This window comes from Plecotus auritus, assembly GCF_963455305.1.
Source record: "Plecotus auritus genome assembly, chromosome: 10".
Taxonomy (NCBI): Eukaryota; Metazoa; Chordata; class Mammalia; order Chiroptera; family Vespertilionidae; genus Plecotus; species Plecotus auritus.
The window spans coordinates 10,433,710-10,453,525 of NC_137785.1; the positions used below are offsets into that span (position 1 = coordinate 10,433,710).

At 52.6% G+C, this 19,816-nt stretch overlaps 1 protein-coding gene across 11 annotated transcripts; it reads left to right on the forward strand.

Annotated features, from left to right (window-relative positions):
- Positions 1-1,290: 1,290 nt before the first annotated feature.
- LOC308235589 (Friend virus susceptibility protein 1-like) lies at positions 1,291-18,504 on the forward strand. Of its 11 annotated transcripts, none has more exons than XM_080644560.1 (7): positions 1,291-1,392; positions 1,781-1,931; positions 3,215-3,259; positions 7,263-7,306; positions 8,257-8,358; positions 14,275-14,599; positions 17,046-18,503. In XM_080644560.1, the coding sequence occupies exons 6-7, from the start codon at positions 14,541-14,543 to the stop codon at positions 17,854-17,856; spliced, it is 870 nt and encodes a 289-aa protein (XP_080500686.1). In that variant the 5' UTR covers positions 1,291-1,392; positions 1,781-1,931; positions 3,215-3,259; positions 7,263-7,306; positions 8,257-8,358; positions 14,275-14,540; the 3' UTR covers positions 17,857-18,503. The 11 variants fall into 11 exon arrangements, with proteins under 11 accessions (XP_080500686.1, XP_080500682.1, XP_080500684.1 ...); XM_080644559.1 differs by lacking the exon at positions 1,781-1,931 and adding an exon at positions 6,616-6,865 and having other exon boundaries at positions 1,324-1,392; positions 8,323-8,358; XM_080644556.1 differs by lacking the exon at positions 1,781-1,931 and having other exon boundaries at positions 1,303-1,392; positions 8,323-8,358.
- Positions 18,505-19,816: the final 1,312 nt, after the last annotated feature.

Sequence of the window (19,816 nt, forward strand, 5' to 3'; positions counted from 1 at the left end):
CAGATCCTAAGAAGGCCAGGGGGACCGGCGTGCTAGTGCGGCCTGGGCGAGGGAGAGGAGGGAGGAGGCGGGCGCAGAGGGGACCGGCCTGGGCGAGGGAGAGGAGAGAGGAGGCGGGCGCAGAGGGGACCGGCCTGGGCGAGGGAGAGGAGGGAGGAGGCGGGCGCAGAGGGGACCGGCCTGGGCGAGGGAGAGGAGGGAGGAGGCGGGCGCAGAGGGGACCGCGGCGCGTCACTCCCCGCCTTGCGAAGACTTGGCTTCACGCTGCGTGCGGTCCGCGTCGGAAATGCCTCGTTTTCCTAAGAGAGGAGTTCGCGTCTCTTCCTTGCACTTAAGACTTCACGAGAGGAATCTCCCAACGAGAAGGAAGAAAAATCCCAAATGACGAAGGGAACCAGCTAAACAACATGTGTTCTGTTCACACAGGGAATACGTGTGTGTGTGTGTGTGTGTAGCCATTGTGTGTGTGTGTGTGTGTGTGTGTGTGTGTGTGTGTGTAGCCATAGAGTCCACACCAAATTGTTGACAACGGCGACCTCCGGTGTGTGGGTTGATATAAAAAAGTTTCCTTTTTCATCTTTGAAAAAAAAACAAAAACGTTTTACAATCATGTCTGTTGAAAGACACGCCGTAGATCGCCAACCCTACCATGAAACCCAGCCCCCAGGTCTTTGGCGATCTAAAAACCGGGAAACGAGCCCCAAATCCGGTCTTGCCTCAGCCCAGAGTCCTGTCCCCAGCCCCTCCTCCTTCGGACCGGGGAGTCCAGGCCTCCAAGCCCCTCCTCCCTCGGACCCGGGAGTCCAGGACCCCAGCCACCACCCCCACCCCCACCCCTCACCCCTCTCCCGGCCCCGAACCAGAGTCCAGTCCTCCGGACCCGGAGTCCAGGCTAAGCCTCTAACTCCGCGCCACGTGAGCGCTCTCCCAGAACTCCCCACTGTCAATCTCAGCTCTGGCCCCGCCTCCCACCCTGCCGCTGGGATTACAGCGGGAGTCGGCCCCGCCCCTTCCGCCAGGGCTGTGGCTCAGGCATTGCCAGTTTCCCCTTTCTGGCCCCTCCCCCATTCGGGGTCCTTCCCCTGCCCGATCCTTCTTTGGGGCCATCCACAGAATTGCCTGACGCTCATGACAGGACAACAGGCGGCGATATTTCCTAGGTTTTTATTCTCCGCCTACAGGGGCAACGTATTATGTCCCGTTCAGGAGGATTCTAACGGGAACAGACATTATTCCTTCCCCAAGCACCGAAGCGGGGTTTCTGGTACCGGCGCCGAGACTAGACGCCTCAGGGCGGAGCCCAGACTGGCCGTGGGGGTCCTTGCGAGCGGCGCGCTCTATAAAGTGGGACGCGAGGCTAGCAGTGTTCCTCGTGGAGAAAGTTAGAGTTGGGTGAGTTCTTCCTTAGTTTTTGGTTTCGTTCCGTCTGCGCGGCGGGGCTTTGGGATCTGGGCGGGCCGCGCGTGTAAGGTACCCGGGGCTGTGGCGGGATGGCGACGTTGTCGCGTGGTTGGGATCACGGCCTTCGCCCCGCGGAGTGGGCTGGGGCGTCTGGAGCGAGTGGGGGACGCTCGCAGTGGGAAGGACTCTTGTCGCTGGAGCGGCTGGGGCTGTCCGCCGTCGTCTGGGCCGCCGGCCGGCGCCATCTCGGCGGCGTGCTGCCCGGGCCTCCGCCATTTTGTCCATCTTCTTGGGGGGCGGGATGCGTGAGGCGTGGAGTTCTTCTGAGATTTACCACTCGGGCTTTCCTTGGGACCTCGCTTCTGTGTTTTAACCCCAGGCGGCTGGCATATTTTGCCTCCTTGAACAAAGACTGAGGGGAGTTAGTGAAAGATGAGACAGAGGGCCGAAAACCAGGACTACAGGCTTTATTAGAGGAGAAGGACCCCTGCCGGGCAGCCTCGCAAGGGGAGAGAGCAACACGTGCAGAGGTGAACACGCTTTCTGAGGGGAGGAATGGGAAGGGATGGGGCTTAGGGTTCTCGGCACGCGCTGGTTGGTGGTTTCATATAAGGCACATGATTAGGCACTTAGGTACGTAGGAATGGGGGGGGGTCTTAGTGTATTTAGCAGGTGCTGATCAGTGTATAGTCCATATAAGGTGCCTGGTTAGGTGCTCAGGAATGTCTAGGCCGCAGGTGCAGGTTATGTCATACTCTGTCCATCAGTTGGGGGAAGGGAGGATCTATCAGTTAGGATCCCAGAGGTCACGAAGGAAAAGGTGGGAGTGGGGTCTCTCCGTGAATGACTGGTGTTCGGAGAAGCAGATAGGAATGGTCTTAGGAGAAAGCAAACGAGGCCATTGTTCACCTTCAGGAATCATTTTGACCCAGTCCCTCCAAATAGTCTGTTAAACGTTAGTTCTGGGCTAGTCAGTCCTTAATGTCTTGGACTTGGGTTTCCTGGCTGCTGGGCAATGGCACGCCCCCGCCGAGGTGCCCAGCCTATCGGCAGTGAAGCTAATTTTCTGTCTCCCCCACCAAACCATTATGTCCCAAGTGGAAAGGTTTTTCTCATTCATTCATCATTGGCATGCCGTCTTTTCGCCACTGCCCCATACATTTCTTTTTTCGTGCCCCTTTTATTTATTTATTTATTTATTTATTTATTTATTTATTTATTTATTTATTTAATTTTTCAGAGAGGGAGAGAGATCGAAATATCAATGCCTCCTGCGCGCCCCCTACTGGGGATCGAGTCCTCAACCGGGCATGTGCCCTGACCAGGGAATTGAACCATGACTTCCTGGTTCATTAGTCCACGCTCAACTACTGAGCAACACTTTTTACTTTTTATTATTGAAATATTCAAACATACAGGAAATACACATAATCTTGATATCTGAAACAAGTCACATGTTTGTGTTATTTGCACTTAAAGTTTTTTTTTTCTGCACTTAGTGTTTTGAAAGTAAATTCATTTCATCCAAAGTAGTTGCCACTTACGTTGCTGAAATAATATTTTCTATTTAATGACAATGCCATTGTCACCCCTAATGTTTCCCAGTCTCTTAAGCGCTGTTGGTCTCAATCCCTGAAGGTGAGTGGCCTTGGGGCCTGGTTTCAGAGGGACTGGGGCTCCCATGGTGTTCAGCACTGGGCTCCAATCACCCCTGAGGACACAGTGCCTCCTGGGACCTTTGACACATGGGGGACCAAGGGGCCCCCCAGACTGTTTCTTTGCACACCCTCACCAAGTCCTTCCTGTGTTACAGGTGTCTCTTCAAGCTGAGGGGTCACCCACCACCTACCCCATCTTGGTAAGAATCCTTGATCCCACTCCCTGACCCACCCAGGTCTAAAACACCTGCATTTTGGGTGACTTCACATCAGATATCCCTGGGACCTAATTTATATGTGAACAGTCATGCTCAGTAGTTACACACAAATCCCAGCTCTGCTATTGGTGAGTTTGAGGTGTCAGTCAAGGGATTGGACTCTTGAGCCTCAGTCTCAGTTTCTGTGTCTAGCATCTGACACAACACGTCAAGAGTAGAGAGGTTGCCCTCTCATAGTGGGGGTTGGGGGAGAGTGGAGGCAAGGCATGATATATCCTGCCTTTGAAAGGAGTGAATAAAATGAACTGCAGGCTGTGAAAGGAAGAAATATACACATTTTTGGTTTGGTGGGGGGACTAATCAAAATTACAATTTTCAGGCTTAGCAGAAGTAAAGAAACGGTGGCTAGCAGTTAATACTGTCACTGGTTGCCGAAACCGGTTTGGCTCAGTGGATAGAGCGTCGGCCTGCGGACTCAAGGGTCCCGGGTTCGATTCCGGTCAAGGGCATGTACCTTGGTTGCGGGCACATCCTCAGTGGGGGATGTGCAGGAGGCAGCTGATCGATGTTTCTCTCTCATCGATGTTTCTAGCTCTCTATCCCTCTCCCTTCCTCTCTGTAAAATATCAATAAAATATATTTAAAAAAAAAAATACTGTCACTGGTTTCTAAACTGGATACAGTATATCAGCCAAGTTGAGACAGCTTTCCATGAATCAAGCACATATAAACTTATAGTTAATAAAGTTACCCCACTGACATACAGCTGTCAAAATGACAGTGCACCATGGCAGATATTTCACAAGTGTTTCAAAGACCTAAGTTGTAAAATGGGCCTGGATATAGATTACACAAAGAGAAGCAAGTGTTCTGGCTCTAGGAGGTCTTTCCCTCTGTTCCCTGTTCTTGGATCTTCCAACACTTGCTGACAGGCCCTTTAGGGAGGAGAAGCTGTCATATTTATATTTTTTAATTGATTTCAGAGGAAGGGGGGGGGAGAGAGATAGATGATTGATTGATAGATAGATAGATAGAAACATAAATAATGAGAGAAAATCATTGATTGGCTGCCTCCTGCACTCCGCCCTCCCCCCCTTCCCGGGGTTCAAGCCCACAACCCAGGCATGTGTCTGACCAAGAATCCAACTGTGACCTCCTGGTTCATAGGTCGACACTCAACCACTGAGCCACACCAGCCGGGCCCTAATTGTCTTTTGAGGTGCTGATGCTCTTCACCCTGAGTGCCCTCTGTGAGGGAATTTCTGGGAAAGTGTGGAGGGAGGGAGGTGCCAGCTGGACAGGTGTATGGGGGGCGGGGAAGATAGTGTCTGTCCTTTTTTTTTCTTTATTGTTGAAAGTATTACATACAGGTGTACTGTTTAATAATGTGGATTTTTTTTCAATAGATGGAGTTACACATAGGTTGATATATATGCAATTTTCTTTAATATATTTTATTGATATTTTACAGAGAGGAAGGGAGAGGGATAGAGAGCTAGAAACATCGATGAGAGAGAAACATCGATCAGCTGCCTCCTGCACACCTCCCACTGGGGATGTGCCCGCAACCAAGGTACATGCCCTTGGCCAGAATCGAACCCGGGACCCTTCAGTCTGCAGGCTGACGCTCTATCCACTGAGCCAAACCGGTTTCGGCAATATATATGCAATTTGATATATATGCTATTTTGCATTGACAGCAAGCTTCAATACCTCATATGTCAAATTTTCTGAAGGTGTTAACATCATAGATATTTTTACACTTAAAAATTTCATGCCAAAAAAAGCATTTGCGGGAAATTTTAATTCATTACTTTATTTTGAAGAAAAGTGCTGCTGAAAGTTATCCTTCAGGAAGCTTATGGTGAACATGCTCCATCTCAAGACACATGTGAACGCTTGTTTAAACGCTTTAAAAGTGATGATTTCGATGTGAAAGACAACATCCAGGTCAACCAAAAAAGTTTGAAGACCAACAATGACAAGCCTTATTAGATGAAGATGCATGTCAAACTCAAAAACAACTTGCAGAAAGATTAAATGTTGCTCAGCAATTTCCGATCATTTACAAACAATGGGAAATATTTTAAAGGAAGGAAAATGGGTGCCACGTCAACTGAACGAAAAACAAGTGGAAAACTGAAAAGTTATCAGTAAAATGTTGCTTCAACAGCACGAAAGAAAGTCTTTTTTGCATCAAATTGTGACTGGCAGTGAAAAGTGGATTTATTTTGAGAGTCCCAAATGCACAAAATCATGGGTTGATCCAGGTCAACCATCAACATTGACTGCAAGGCCAAATCGCTTTGGAAAGAAGACAATGCTCTGCGTTTGGTGGGATCAGGAAGGTGTGATGTATTATGAGCTAAAACCAGGTGAAACCGTAATACTGATCACTACCGACAACAAATAATCAGTTTGAACCACGCTTTGATCGTAAAACGACCAGAATGGGCCAGGAGATACGGCAAAGTAATTTTGCTTCATGATGACGCACCATCACACACTTCAAAACCAGTTAAAGCCATGTTATAAGACCTTAGAAGTGTTAACCCAACCGCCGTATTCACCGGACCTTGCTCCTTCAGATTGATGGCACTTGTTCCGATTGATGGCACATGCACTTTCTGAGCAGCACTTAAAAACGTATAAAGAAGTGGAAAATTGGGTCTCTGAATGATTTGCCTCAAAACAAGAAAAGTTCTATTGGGACGGTATCCACAAATTACCGGAAAGATGGGAGAAATGTGTAGCTAGCGATGGACATTACTTTGAGTAAAGCACTTTTGATGTTTCTCTTGAAATTACCGTGTTTTGATTACAAAATTCGCATTATTAATCGATACACCTGTTCCTTTTTTTCCCCCATTGACCCTCTCCAGCCGGTCCCATGTCTGTCCCCAGGCCCTCACCACCCCATTGTTTTTGTTCATGGACCATGCATATATGCATACAAGTGGACAGCATATTTCTACACAAAACTCGATTTAAGGGTTTCTGCTTGCTAAAGAGTAGCTCAGCCCTAACCGGTTTGGCTCAGTGGATAGAGCGTCGGCCTGCAAACTGAAGGGTCCCCGGTTCAATTCTGGTCAAGGGCATGTACCTTGGTTGCGGGCACATCCCCAGTAGGGAGTGTGCAAGAGGCAGCTGATCGATGTTTCTAACTCTCTATCCCTCTCCCTTCCTCTCTGTAAAAAATCAATAAAATATATTTTAAAAAAAAATAAAGAGTAGCTCATACTAGAGAGCGCTTGCCCTGTTTCAGTACTTTTGAGAATTAACTCACCAGTTCCTCCCATATCCTGATGGCAGGCATTTAACCTTTCTCTGATTCACAGAAAGTTCTGGTATAGCTGCTTCCCCAGGTTAAGAAGCAAGGAATGGCGATGCAGGACTGGCCCAGAGCTGGAGGCTTTGGGGAGCTGGATGGGAAAGCAGGCCTGAGGTGTGGGCAGAGCACGTGCAGAGGTGTGCTCATCGGACCTGCCTTGGAGCTGAGCCAAGGGGATGCTCCATTCATCTCATTGGATTCTGCCAACAGCCTGTCTGCAAGGCAAATCTATTCCCATTTTCAACAGTGAGGCTTAGGTCAGTTGCTGCAGGTCATACAAGTAGTGACACCCAGGGATAAGCCACTGAGAGGTGGCAATGAGGAGATATAATGTCAGAAGGCAGGCGATGGGAGTTCCCTTGTTGCAGCTTAGGGCCAAATATTAGTCATTTTTCCTGCCTGGATCTTTGAGTTCTTGTCTGTGTTGTCCCCTTAGGACTGTAGGCAAGTGGCTCTGGGGCCTGGGTGAAGAGGGGAACTAGGGTCCCTATGATGTCCAGCACTGGGCTCTGACCTCCCCTGAGGACATGGTGCCCCCCTGGGATCTTTGACACCCAGGGGTCTGAGGGGCCCTGGCTCTGGGGAGGGATGCATGGGGGACCATGGTTGCCCTGCACCCCACTGACTGCTTCCCCTCCCTGCTCCTTCCTGCAGGTGGTTCCTCCAGGAGTCAACAGGACCCCCCCGCATCCTTTTTGGTAAGAACAGAAGTATCTTCTTAACTCCATAATCATGTTAAGTTTCTAATGTCACAAATTTCTAGTTAGTAAGACGTAGATTGTGGTGATGTTGGTATAATGAAAGGTGCTGAGCACCCACTCTGAGCATGCACAGTGCTCAGCACTTGTTCCTTCAGACCTCAGGAGCCCAGTGAGCTGGGTGGTTTGTTTGTGTTCCTCAGCTGAGGACCTGCATGTACAGAGACTCTGATTTCCCCGCGCCCCTCTCCTTTTTGAAAAGGGGAAAGGGCCTTATTTCTGCAGCCTCTATGCACATTGGGGTGATGGGGGTGCTCTCTGTTTCCCTCTTCACTGCAGCTAAGGCAGCAGAACCAAGGAGGTTGGCTTTTGTTGTTATTTATTCTCACCCAAGGGTATTTATCCATTCATTTTTTTTTTTAGAGGGAGAGATATATCAATTGGTTGCTTCCCTGACCAGGACTGGGGATTGAGCCTGCATCCGAGGTACATGCCCTTGACCAGAATCAAATCTTGGACTCTTCAGTTCATGGGCCAACACTCTTAACTACTGAGCTAAGCCTGCTAGGGCTAAAGAGGTTGGTTTTGATCCCCACTAATGCCACTTTGACCTGAGGGGCCATCTGTGACTTGTCTGCCTGCCTGAGGTGAAGGTTCCTGTGTGGGTGCTGTGGCCTGGCCGTACAGCAGAGTCCCCAGCCGAGGGTCCCCAGGGAGGGCAGCCCCCAAAACTGTTAAGCCACCCCTGAATCATGTGACCACCACTGTGTAGAGATGGGATGGGTAGGGATGTGTAAGGCGGTAGATGCAGGAGCAGTTGGGATTAGATTAGAAACGTGTGCTTGGGGTCCCTATGATGTCCAGCACTGGGCTCTGACTTTCCTTGAAGACATGGTGCCCCCCCAGGATCTTTGACACCTGGGGGTCTGAGGGACCCTGGCTCTTGGGAGGTGTGGATGGGGGACCATGGTTGCCCTGTGCCCCACTGACCTCCCCTCCCCCATTCCTTCCTGCAGGTGTTTCCTCCAGAGGTTGAAGGGCCATTGCTCTAGGTAAGAACAGAAGAGGCTCCCTCATTCATAGAATGTGTGAATTATGCTCAGGTCAAGGCAAAGGCTGAGCAGTTAGCTGAGCCATGCATGCTTCTCAATCGGTTGACTCTTCACAGTAATACCATTGGGTAAGGGGATGTGTGGAGGGCAGGAAGGGACTAGACCTCGGGGTCTAGAGTCAGAGTAGAAAAATTTTAAACAACCACTTGGAAAGGTCACCCCCCGCAGGCACTATAGAACTCCCCGGTCCATAAATAAAAGAAATAGTTTCTGCCTGACCACCACTCCCCTACCTGCCAGAGGCATTACAGAGCTGTCTCTGTGACGAACAACCCATATAGGGAAAGGTCCGGTGTAGAACTTCCTCACTGCGCGAGCGAACCATATTAGGAAAAGTCCAGGACAAAGGGGTCCCACATTCGTGGGTCATTCAAAGGGGCCAATCAGGGAATGCCAGGCCAACGGTTATAGAGAGAAGGGGTATAAAGGAAGGGACTGCCCCTTTCAACGGCGCTCTCGCCACGGCACTTGCCTGCTGCTGCGTCAGCTACGGTGGGGCCCAGATTCGAATCTGCAATAAACTTTTTCCCTGTTTGATCCAATTGGTCTCGGTGGTCTATCTCCGGGGGACGCGGTCTGTTACATTTGGAGGCTCCAGTGAGATACCATTGAAGGGGCTTCTCGTTAAGCCCCTTCAAATCTCACCCCGTCCTCCGGAGCTCCGCAACGTTCCTGTCCCTGCCTGCGCGGCGCCGGTTAAGTCAGGCCTGTTTTGTTTTCATTTTCCCTGGTCTGGTCTGGTCTGGTACATACCTTAGTAGTGAACTAAGGGAGGCGGGACGCCACAGAACTCCCTGTTCACAGCCAAAGTGGTGACGACCACAGAGGCCCGGTTACAGGTCTATTGAACCTGGTCTGGTTGTATGAATGGTTGACGAAGTGACTGTGCGGCCGAGGCTGATTGTGTGGGAAGTGTTGTTTGTCGGCTTCTTGTTTTGTTTTGCTTCTTTGGCTCTTTACAGTGTGTGGAGAATTGGGTCGAGGGCTAAGATGGGTCAGGGAGGCAGTAGAACCGGCCCATTGAGCCCCCTTGAGTGTATGATAAAGAACTTTACTGACTTCAGGAAGAGAGGGGAGAGCTACGGGGTGTCGGTAGATGCTTTCACCCTTCGGAGATTCTGTGAATTAGAATGGCCAACGTTTGGGGTTGATTGGCCTTCAACAGGGACCCTAGACATGGGACCCTGTACGGGAGTCCGGCGTGTAGTTTATGGCAATCCCGGACACCCGAACCAAATTCCTTACATCGACATCTGGATTGATGTCCTGTTTGATAACCCCAAATGGCTGAAGGATTGTGGTTGCCCCCAGTCTAGAGAAAAATTGGGAAAGAGACCCACAAGGTCTATCCTAGTGGCGAAGTCACCCGGGGAGCGCAGCGGGAAACCACTGCGGGCCCCCTCGGCTCCCCCGATTTTGGACGCCCCGGAGGAGGACCCGATCCCGGGACCAAGGGCTCCCCGTCCGCCTCCCTACGTGGCCGCAGCCGACTCAGCCACCACCGCTGGGTCTCGGGAGGAGCCCCGAACCAAGAGAGAGTATCCACCTTTGCCACAGGGAGGTGCGGCTGGACCAGACCTCCCGATGGCGCCCGATTCTTCCACCTTGCAGGGGGAGTCCCACCCCAATGACTTCCCCCTGAGCCTCCCCATACTAGGTCAGGAGCCCTTTTTGGTGACAACCGACCAGTGGCACAACTCCCCCTGAGAGAGATAGGAGAGACAGACTCTCGCGGCGTCCGCCTAAGGATTTATGTTCCGTTCACCACCTCTGACTTTTATAATTGGAAGAATCAGAACCCCCCTTTTTCCCAGAACCCACAAGGGCTGATAACTCTTCTGGAGTCTGTTTTCTATATCCACCAGCCCACATGGGACGATTGCCAACAGCTTTTAAATACCCTTTTCACGTCGGAAGAGAGAGAGAGAATAAAGACAGAAGGAAGGAAGCAGGTCCTAGATGTTCGTGGAGAACCCATAATAGACCCAACCCAGATTGATCCTGTGTTTCCCCTTACCCGTCCCAATTGGAACCCAAACTCCGTAGTGGGGAGGGAGACTTTAGACCAATACCGCCAAGTCCTCTTAAGAGGCATTCGGGCGTCAGCCCGCAAGCCCACTAACCTCTCCAAGGTGACCGAGACCAAACAAGGGCTAAATGAAAGTCTGGCGGCATTCCTTGAGCGATTGTGCGGGGCCTATAGGACATATACGCCTATAGACCCTGACGCCCCGGCAAATCAGGCAGCCCTCGTGGTCCAGTTTGTAGCACTGTCAGCCCCAGACATTAGAAAAAAATTGCAAAAGATAGAAGGCTTTGAGGGTAAGTCTCTTTCGGAATTACTGGCCATAGCCCAGAGGGTCTTCGAAAACCAGGAAGACCCGTCACAGGCATTAACCCAGAAGATGGCAAGGGTCCTCATAGCCATGGAGAAAAGGGACCGAGGAGGGAGAGGACAGGACAGAGAAAAACGGCCGGGAACAGGCACAAGGCCGCAGCTTGGGCGGAACCAGTGTGCCTACTGCAAGAAAATGGGTCACTGGAAGAATGAGTGTCTGGAGAGACCAAGGAGGAGAGAGCCAGAACCCAGCCCAGTGCTTGTAGAAGAAATAGACTAAGGACGTCAGGGCTCTTCCACCCCCTGGGAGCCCCGGGTAACGTTGACTGTGGGGGGCAAGCCGGTTGATTTCTTAGTTGATACCGGAGCCACCCACTCTGTCCTCCTAGAGCCCGAGGGCCCACTATCTTCTAGGAAAACAGCCATCATAGGAGCAACTGGGAAACCGAAGTCCTACCCCTGGTCCCAAGCTCGCATTACTAACCTGGGGGAGAGGACAGTCACCCACTCATTCCCCGTCATCCCCGAGTGCCCTGAGCCACTCCTAGGGTGGGATCTCCTACAAAAGTTAAAGGCCACCATCTCCTTCACGGAAGAGGGCCCCCAAGTCCGAACAGGAGAAGGAAAGATCCTTGTCACATTCCCACTGGAAGAAGAGTACAGGTTGCTCAACGAACCTCCCCCAGAGGTAGAATCTGACCTCCTGACTAGGTGGCAACAGGAGATCCCGGAGGTTTGGGCAGAGACTAATCCACCGGGGTTGGCAAAACATCGGCCCCCAGTAGTTGTCCAGCTCCTCAGTACGGCCCTCCCTGTCCGCATTCGCCAATACCAGATCAGTGGAAAGGCAAGGGTTGGGATCTCGAAACATATCAGGAGGCTTAGAGAAGCCGGGATCCTAGTTCCCTGCCGGTCAGCCTGGAATACTCCGCTCCTACCTGTCCAGAAGCCAGGCACGGAGGACTTCAGACCAGTTCGGGACTTAAGAGAAGTGAACAAGCGGGTAGAGACCATCCATCCCACGGTCCCGAACCCCTACACTTTACTCAGCCTCCTGAAACGAGACCAGCAGTTTTATTCAGTTTTAGATCTGAAAGATGCTTTTTTCTGTCTCGCCCTGGCACCCCAGAGTCAACCCATCTTCGCTTTCGAATGGGTAGACCCCGAAAAAGGGGAATCAGGACAACTAACTTGGACCCGCCTGCCCTAGGGGTTTAAGAACTCCCCCACTCTTTTTGATGAGGCCTTAAGTCAGGATTTGCGAGAATTTAGGACTAATCACCCTGAAGTCACACTACTCCAGTATGTGGACGACCTCCTCCTGGTGGCCTCTACTCTGTCGGAGTGTCAGGAAGCCACCAGAGCCTTATTAAGAACTCTCGGTCACCTCGGTTACCGGGTCTCAGCTAAGAAGGCTCAGCTGTGCAGGACGGAGGTTACTTACCTGGGATATCACCTCCATCAAGGGGAACGTACCCTCTCCCAGAGTCGGATCCAAGCCATTCTTCAGATTCCAACACCTACCACAAAGAAGCAAGTAAGGGAGTTCCTAGGGGCAGTGGGGTACTGCAGACTATGGATTCTAGGTTTCGCCGAAATTGCGAAGCCCCTGTACGCCGCCACCGGGGGAAAGGAGCCGACCCTCTCCTGGACCAACGAGGAAGAAGAAGCATTCAAAGCACTCAAGACAGCGTTGGTGAGTGCCCCTGCTTTGGCCCTACCAGATCTTGAGAAGCCATTTCACCTCTTCGTAGCAGAGTCTAGGGGAGTAGCAAAGGGGTATTAACTCAGACGTTAGGCCCCTGGAGAAGGCCCGTAGCCTATCTGTCCAAGAGACTAGATCCCATAGCAGCCGGATGGCCTGGGTGCCTACGAGCAATAGCTGCTACGGCCATTCTGGTCAAAGAAGCGTCAAAGCTAACCTTTGGCCAGAACCTCCAGATCACGGCTCCCCACAATGTAGAACAGCTGCTACGGGCTCCCCCAGAAAAGTGGCTCTCAAACGCCCGAATAACTCAGTACCAAGTCCTCCTCCTTGACCCCCCGAGGATAAGCTTCCTCCAGACTGCCGCCCTAAACCCGGCCACCCTTCTACCGGAGCCCCTTGATGATGCCCCACTCCATGACTGCGGGGAGATCCTCACGTCCCTAACTTCCTTGAGAGCAGACCTGACTGACATTCCTCTCCCCGAGGCGGATGGGACCCTCTTCACCGACGGGAGCAGTTTTATAGAAGGGGGTATCCGCTATGCTGGGGCCGCGGTAGTCACTCTGGACTCTGTCATTTGGGCACAGGCCCTGGGGCATGGGACTTCTGCGCAAAAGGCTGAGTTGATTGCCCTAACCCAGGCGCTCAGATGGGGCAAGGGGAAGAGGATCAATATTTACACGGATAGTAGATATGCCTTTGCCACTGTTCATGTGCATGGAGCCCCGTACAAAGAAAGAGGCCTCCTCACGGCAGGAGGGAAGGACATTAAAAACGCTCAAGAGATCCTAAATTTATTGTCCTCCGTCTGGGGGCCTAAGGAAGTAGCAGTCATCCATTGCAGAGGACATCAGAAGGACAATTCCGAAATTTCTCGGGGAAATCGGCTAGCTGACCAAACAGCTAGGGACATCGCCAAAAGACCAGTAGGGCCCCTGGAAGTCCTAACCCTCCAGGAAGACATCACTCCTCCCGACCCCCACTACACCTCTGAGGAAGAGGAATTAGGCCAGAGGTTACTGGGGAAAAAGGACGAGGGAGGATGGATCCCATTACCGGATGGCAGAGTCTTTCTACCACAGGCCATAGGGAGAAAAGTAGTTGAGCAAACTCACCGGAGCACCCATCTTGGGGGAACAAAATTGGCCGAGCTCCTCCGGAAGAGTTATCTACTAAAAGGACTCTACAGACTCACCCAGGACACCGTTCGGAGATGCCAGACGTGTGCCAGAGTAAACCCCAACCCTATCCAAGTTAGAGAGCCTGGAATCCGGTTCAGAGGAAGCACCCCAGGAGAACACTGGGAGCTGGACTTCACGGAGTTACCTACGACCAGGGGAGGCTACCGGTACCTCCTCGTCCTGGTGGACACTTTCTCGGGCTGGCCAGAGGCATTCTGAAAGAGACAGCCCAGGTAGTAGTTAAGCAATTGGTCTCTGAAATTCTCCCCCAGTTTGGCCTACCGTTATATCTGGGGTCTGACAATGGTCCAGCGTTTACCGCCCAGGTCACAAGACAATTGGCAGTCTATCTAAAAATCAAGTGGAAACTCCACTGTATATATAGGCCTCAGAGTTCAGGGCAGGTAGAGAGGATGAATCGGACACTTAAGGAGTTTTTAACGAAGCTAAAACTTGAGACTGGCGGTGATTGGGTAAGTCTCCTCCCTTTTGCCCTACTAAGGGCCAGATGCACCCCGTACGCACAGGGATTCACTCCTTATGAAATAATTTTCGGGAGGCCACCCCCGATCCTTCCCCGGGTCGGGGAGGAACATCTTGGGGCTATACACAACCAGAATCTCCTTAAGTCATTACAGGCCCTCCAGCTAACCCGGAACGCGATCCAGAAAACGGTCCGCGGAGAGAGCACCAGGGAAGGCCAATCGTCTAGAGATGCAGTTGCTGAGCCCGGTGACCTAGTCTGGGTAAAAAGACTCAACCCAGGCCAGCTCGAGCCCCGGTGGGACGGCCCTTTCACCGTGATTCTCAGCACTCCCACCGCCGCCAAGGTTGCAGGGAAGCAGCACTGGATACACCACACCAGACTGAAGAGAGCGTCAGAGGACCAGGGAAGATGGCGAGTCAGCCACACCAGCGAGCCTCTGAAGGTCAAGATTACTCGGGCCAATCCAAGCAAGTAACCCTAACTGTACTCTTGAGTATACTGGTAACCTTCCCCCTGCGATGTGAGGGGGGACTAGGGCAGCCGGTAGACAAGGCCAAAGTGCTCCAGAAATTTTTTGGTAGTCCGTGTGACTGTAAAGGGGGAAACCGAGGAACCACCCCGACCTCCTACTCCCAAATCACTGACTGTGGGGGAAAGACTGCTTACCTGGAGTACAAGCCCCAGATAGGCGGAGGATTCTCTCAGTCTTGGGTATGTGTCCCAAAGCCCACTATTATCCCCATATTAAGTGGTAAACCAGGCCCGTGCCCTACGGGGTGCTCCATAGCCACAGAGATGCATTCCACTTGTTACAGAGAGGTTCAGCAGTGTACCCACACAGATGGAAAACCTTACCTGACTGCAATCCTCCAGCAGACGTTCAGTGGGACCTTTGGGGGAGATTGGGATTTCAGTCACCGTGTAGGATATTCGAAGTATGCCCAAGCCTCCTGTAGGGGGACTCTGGGACAGCCTGTTTGTTGGCCTTCCATAGCCCCCATCCATATTTCTGATGGTGGGGGACCCACTGACGGAGTCCGAGAGGAACTAGTGAAAACCCAGCTTGAGGAGATCATCAGGCTTAAATATCCCCCTCTGAGCTACCATCCCCTAGCCCTTCCGAAGTCAAGGGGTCCAGACCTAAACGCCCAAACACAAAGGGTCCTGGATGCCACCCTCATAGCCCTAAATGTCTCCAACCCAGGGCTAGCGGAGGATTGTTGGCTTTGCATGACTCTGGGGACACCGATGCCACTCGCTGTCCCTTCAACCAACACTTCCGTCACGGAGGAAGGAAATTGTACGATCAGCCTCCCCTTCAGGGTACAGCCTGTAGGGTTCAATACCTCCACCTGCTTCCAGCGCCCACCCTCAGATAATAACTTTGATTTAAATGTAGGTTTTGTGACTTTTGCAAACTGTTCCCATATAGTTAACTACTCTCAGGCCCTGTGCCCAGCTATGGGCCAAACCTTTGTCTGTGGGGGCAGTCTGGCTTACACCGCTCTACCAACCAACTGGACTGGACTTTGTGTACAGGCTACTATCCTCCCAGATATTGATATAATTCAGGGGGATGAGCCGGTACCGGTTCCTAGTTTGGACTATATTGCTGGGAGAAGCAAGAGGGCGGTCCAACGCATTCCCCTCCTCGTGGGCCTAGGGGTGACGACTCCAGTGGCCTCTGGGACCACGGGTCTGGGGGTCGCAGTTCAGTCATACACCAAACTATCCAACCAACTAATTAATGATGTTCAAGCTCTATCGGGCACCACCAATGACTTACAGGACCAGATAGACTCATTGGCTGAGGTAGTCCTGCAAAATAGAAGAGGCTTAGATTTATTAACTGCCGAGCAGGGAGGAATATGTTTAGCCCTACAAGAACGATGCTGTTTCTACGCCAACAAGTCGGGGATCGTTCGAGATAAGATCAAGACCCTTCAAGAAGACCTACTCAGGAGGAAAAAAGAACTCCAAGAAAATCCCCTCTGGAGCGGACTTAATGGCTTCCTCCCCTACCTCCTGGGCCCCTTATCCGGGTTACTGTTAGTACTGTCAATCGGTCCATGCCTCTTCAGGTCTTTAGTCAATAGAAGAGGAAGAGGCAGAGGAATCAAGGATTTGATTCCCCGATAAGACCAGTAGGGAATGTGGAGGGCAGGAAGGGACTAGACCTCCGGGTCTAGAGTCAGAGTAGAAAAATTTAAAACAACCACTTGGAAAGGTCACCCCCCACAGGCACTATAGAACTCCCCGGTCCATAAATAAAAGAAATAGTTTCTGCCTGACCACCACTCCCCTACCTGCCAGAGGCATTACAGAGCTGTCTCTGTGGCGAACAACCCATATAGGGAAAGGTCCGGTGTAGAACTTCCTCACTGCGCGAGCGAACCATATTAGGAAAAGTCCAGGACAAAGGGGTCCCACATTCGCGGGTCATTCAAAGGGGCCAATCAGGGAATGCCAGGCCAACGGTTATAGAGGGAAGGGGTATAAAGGAAGGGACTGCCCCTTTCAACGGCGCTCTCGCCACGGCACTTGCCTGCTGCTGCGTCAGCTACGGCGGGGCCCAGATTCGAATCTGCAATAAACTTTTTCCCTGTTTGATCCAATTGGTCTCGGTGGTCTATCTCCGGGGGACGCGCTCCGTTACAGGATGTTTATATAAGAGGGGCTGGGGGAACTGCAGAGAGACATCCTGTGTCAGGGGCTGTGCTTGGGGCCCCCATGATGTCCAGCACTGGGCTCTGACCTTTCATGAGGACTCTGTGCCCCCTGGGACCTTTGACACCCAGGGGTCTGAGGGGCCCCAGCTCCAGGGAGGTGTTGTGGGCTGTAACTGGTGCCCCTGTGTCCCTGCCTGCAGTTCCTTTAGTAGCACCGCTCAGGCTTCCTTCTGTCTCCCTCCAGGGCAGCTATGACCATGGCCGAGAACATGATGCGGCAGGCGCACCGCCACTACACATACACCGAGCTCCTGGCCATTGCACAGCACTTCAAGCAGAAGCCCAACGAGCACATGATGGCCTGGATCCTGCGGGTGTATGACCAAGGCGGCATGGCGCTGGTCCTGAGTTCCCAGGAGCTGGCACTGCTGGGCAACCTGACCAGCAGCACCATCTTCAACTGCCTCTGCAGGGATCGGTGGTGGGTCGGCCACAAGGCACTGCTCGCCTGGCTGCTGAAGGCCTGGCGCCAGTGCTGGCAGTCCTTCCTGCACTTCGAGGTCACCGAGATGCCCTTCAGGCCCTGGGCCACCGTGGAGCAGTGTATCCAGCTGGCGCGCCAGCTGAGCATGCTGGAGTGGATCTACCATGAGCCTGCATTTGACCAGGCACCATGTCCTGCGCCCGAGGACATGCCCTTCACAAAGGGCTTGCGTCGGCGCCTGGTGGCACTGGCCAGGTGCTCCGAGATACAGCTGCCGCTGGTCGGCCTGCCAGGCAATGACATGACGGTGCTGGAGGCGCTGATGGAGGTCCAGGGCAGAGACCAGCTCAGGGACCACCTGTCCTGGCTCCTGAGCCACGGCGTGTCCAAGGAGAGGGTGGACAAGGAGTCCACCAAGGTCCTCCTGGACCTGTACGTCAAGGAGGCCACACGTAGCCGCAGCCTCCCGGCCTACATGCTGGAGGAGGAACAGCCCCCGCCTCCCCCTTACTCTGTCCAGGCCTTCAGGAAGGGGCCAGTGGCTCCTTACCTGCCTGTGGGCCCTACCTAGGAGCCCTAATTTCCAGGACTTAGGGAGCTGGGCTCTTGGGGAGATGTAAAGTCCCCTGAGGGACCACCCATCTGCTTTGTTTTTAAGATGTAAGAGTTGAGCATTTATATATATACATATATATAGATTTCAGAGAGGAAGGGAGAGAACCATCAATGATGAGAATCACTGATTGGCTGCCTCCTGCACACCCTCTACCGGAGATGGAGCCTGCAAGCCGGCCATGTGCCCTTGATCAGAATCGAACCGGGACCTTTCAGTCCGCAGGCCAATGCTCTATCCACTGAGCCAAGCTGGCTAAGGCTGTTCTTGAGTTTTTTATGGGCAGGCCACCCTCACCTAGTTTTTGAGGAGCCCAGAAGAATAGGGTGTCTTTGCCCCTGGCTACCTCATGGGTGTCACTGGCCAGAGCTGGTGGAGGGGAGCTAGCTAGCTGGGCACAGTGGTTCCATAGAGAACCCAGCAGGCCTCTTACATTCCAGCTAAAATGGCATGTTGGGTGGGCCCCCCTCGGGCCCCCAAAGCACTATAGGCCCAGCGGGGAGACCCCATGGCCTACAACATGAAGCTTGCACTGTTTTTGTTACTTGTTAATGCATTGTTTTCACTTAATACTTAAGCATATATAGCACTTCAGTTCTAAGCACACTCTTGTCTTGGTTTTTCTCTTAAGACTTTCGTCTGTAACGCCTTTCCCTTCTGAAGCCAGCTTGCTGTTTGCTCCCCTGGGGAAGGGACTGCCAGGCCAAGCCCGGTGTCTAGCTGCATGTGTGGTTTCTGGCCAGTGTCTGGGTTAAGTGTTGGCACCAGGAATCCCGCTGGGGGTGGGGAGTGAGGGCTTAAATGATGAGCATCGTTGCGTATGAACTGTGGTGCTTGATGTGGCCCCCATGCAAAGCCATTTCCAGCACCCTCATGGTGCAGGGTTCTGGACACAGGCCTGTGTCCATGGGCCCTGCTGAGAGAGGGCTGTGCTCCGTCAAGCCCTGGGAGCCGCCCCCAGCGGCAGGGCAGGGAAACCCGAGAACTCAGTTGGGCCTTCCCTGAGTGAGAAGTAAGAAGCTGGGTCCCTCCCAGGACCGAGTACAGAGAGTATTCTGGGTGTGGCTGCCTCGTTTCTAGGGCTGTCCAGCATTAACGCTGGGTGTGGTGGTGGGATGACAAGGCTACCTTCAGGGCCCAGGGCATGGTCCCCTGCCCACAATGCTGGGATTGGGTAGACTTGGGCCAGGCTCTGTTGGTCGCCCCAGCTTTCTCCTCAGTCTAGGGGCTCTGCACCCTGTTTTCCCTCAGGAGGGTTGGAGGGTCCTGGTAGCTGGGATTGACTTGTAGCCACAACCTCCAATTCTCCAACTCTACCATTTGTAGTGGGCACTGAGTGAGTGGCTGCCTGCAACACACCAACACCCCCACCCCCAGTGTTTTAATCTGGGGTGTTCACACGCCTGATGCCTGGCTGGTGGGAAGGGCAGTGGCTGCAGGATCCTAAGTGCTGTATGAGTCCTGGGCCCACCACACCAGCCACAGGTGGCACGTGAGCCATTGAGATGTGGCTGGGGCCTGAATCTTACATTTCACTTAAATGGCCGGATGGCGGTCCTGAGAACGGTGCAGCCGCACCTGCTCTGCCGGTCCTCCTGGGAGGTTAATTTCGGAGGTGCTGCGGTCTGAGTCTTGACTAGCCCTGAGATGGGAGCACAGAGGCCATGGCTTCCCGAGTTACGCAGCCTTGGGCTCAGTACTGGGCAGCCTTGGGGCCACGCTTAGCTCCGGATACAAGACAGGCCTGACCCCACTCCAGGAGCTTAGAGGGTTGGAGGTGCCATTTGTCTTCTGGACATTGAGTCTAAGAGGACTCAGCCTTGTTTCTCACACCACATGTGCCATACCTACTAATACCATCCCAACATACCCAGCACATGCCATCATGCATGTAGAGAAACACATCAGGACGCCCCTA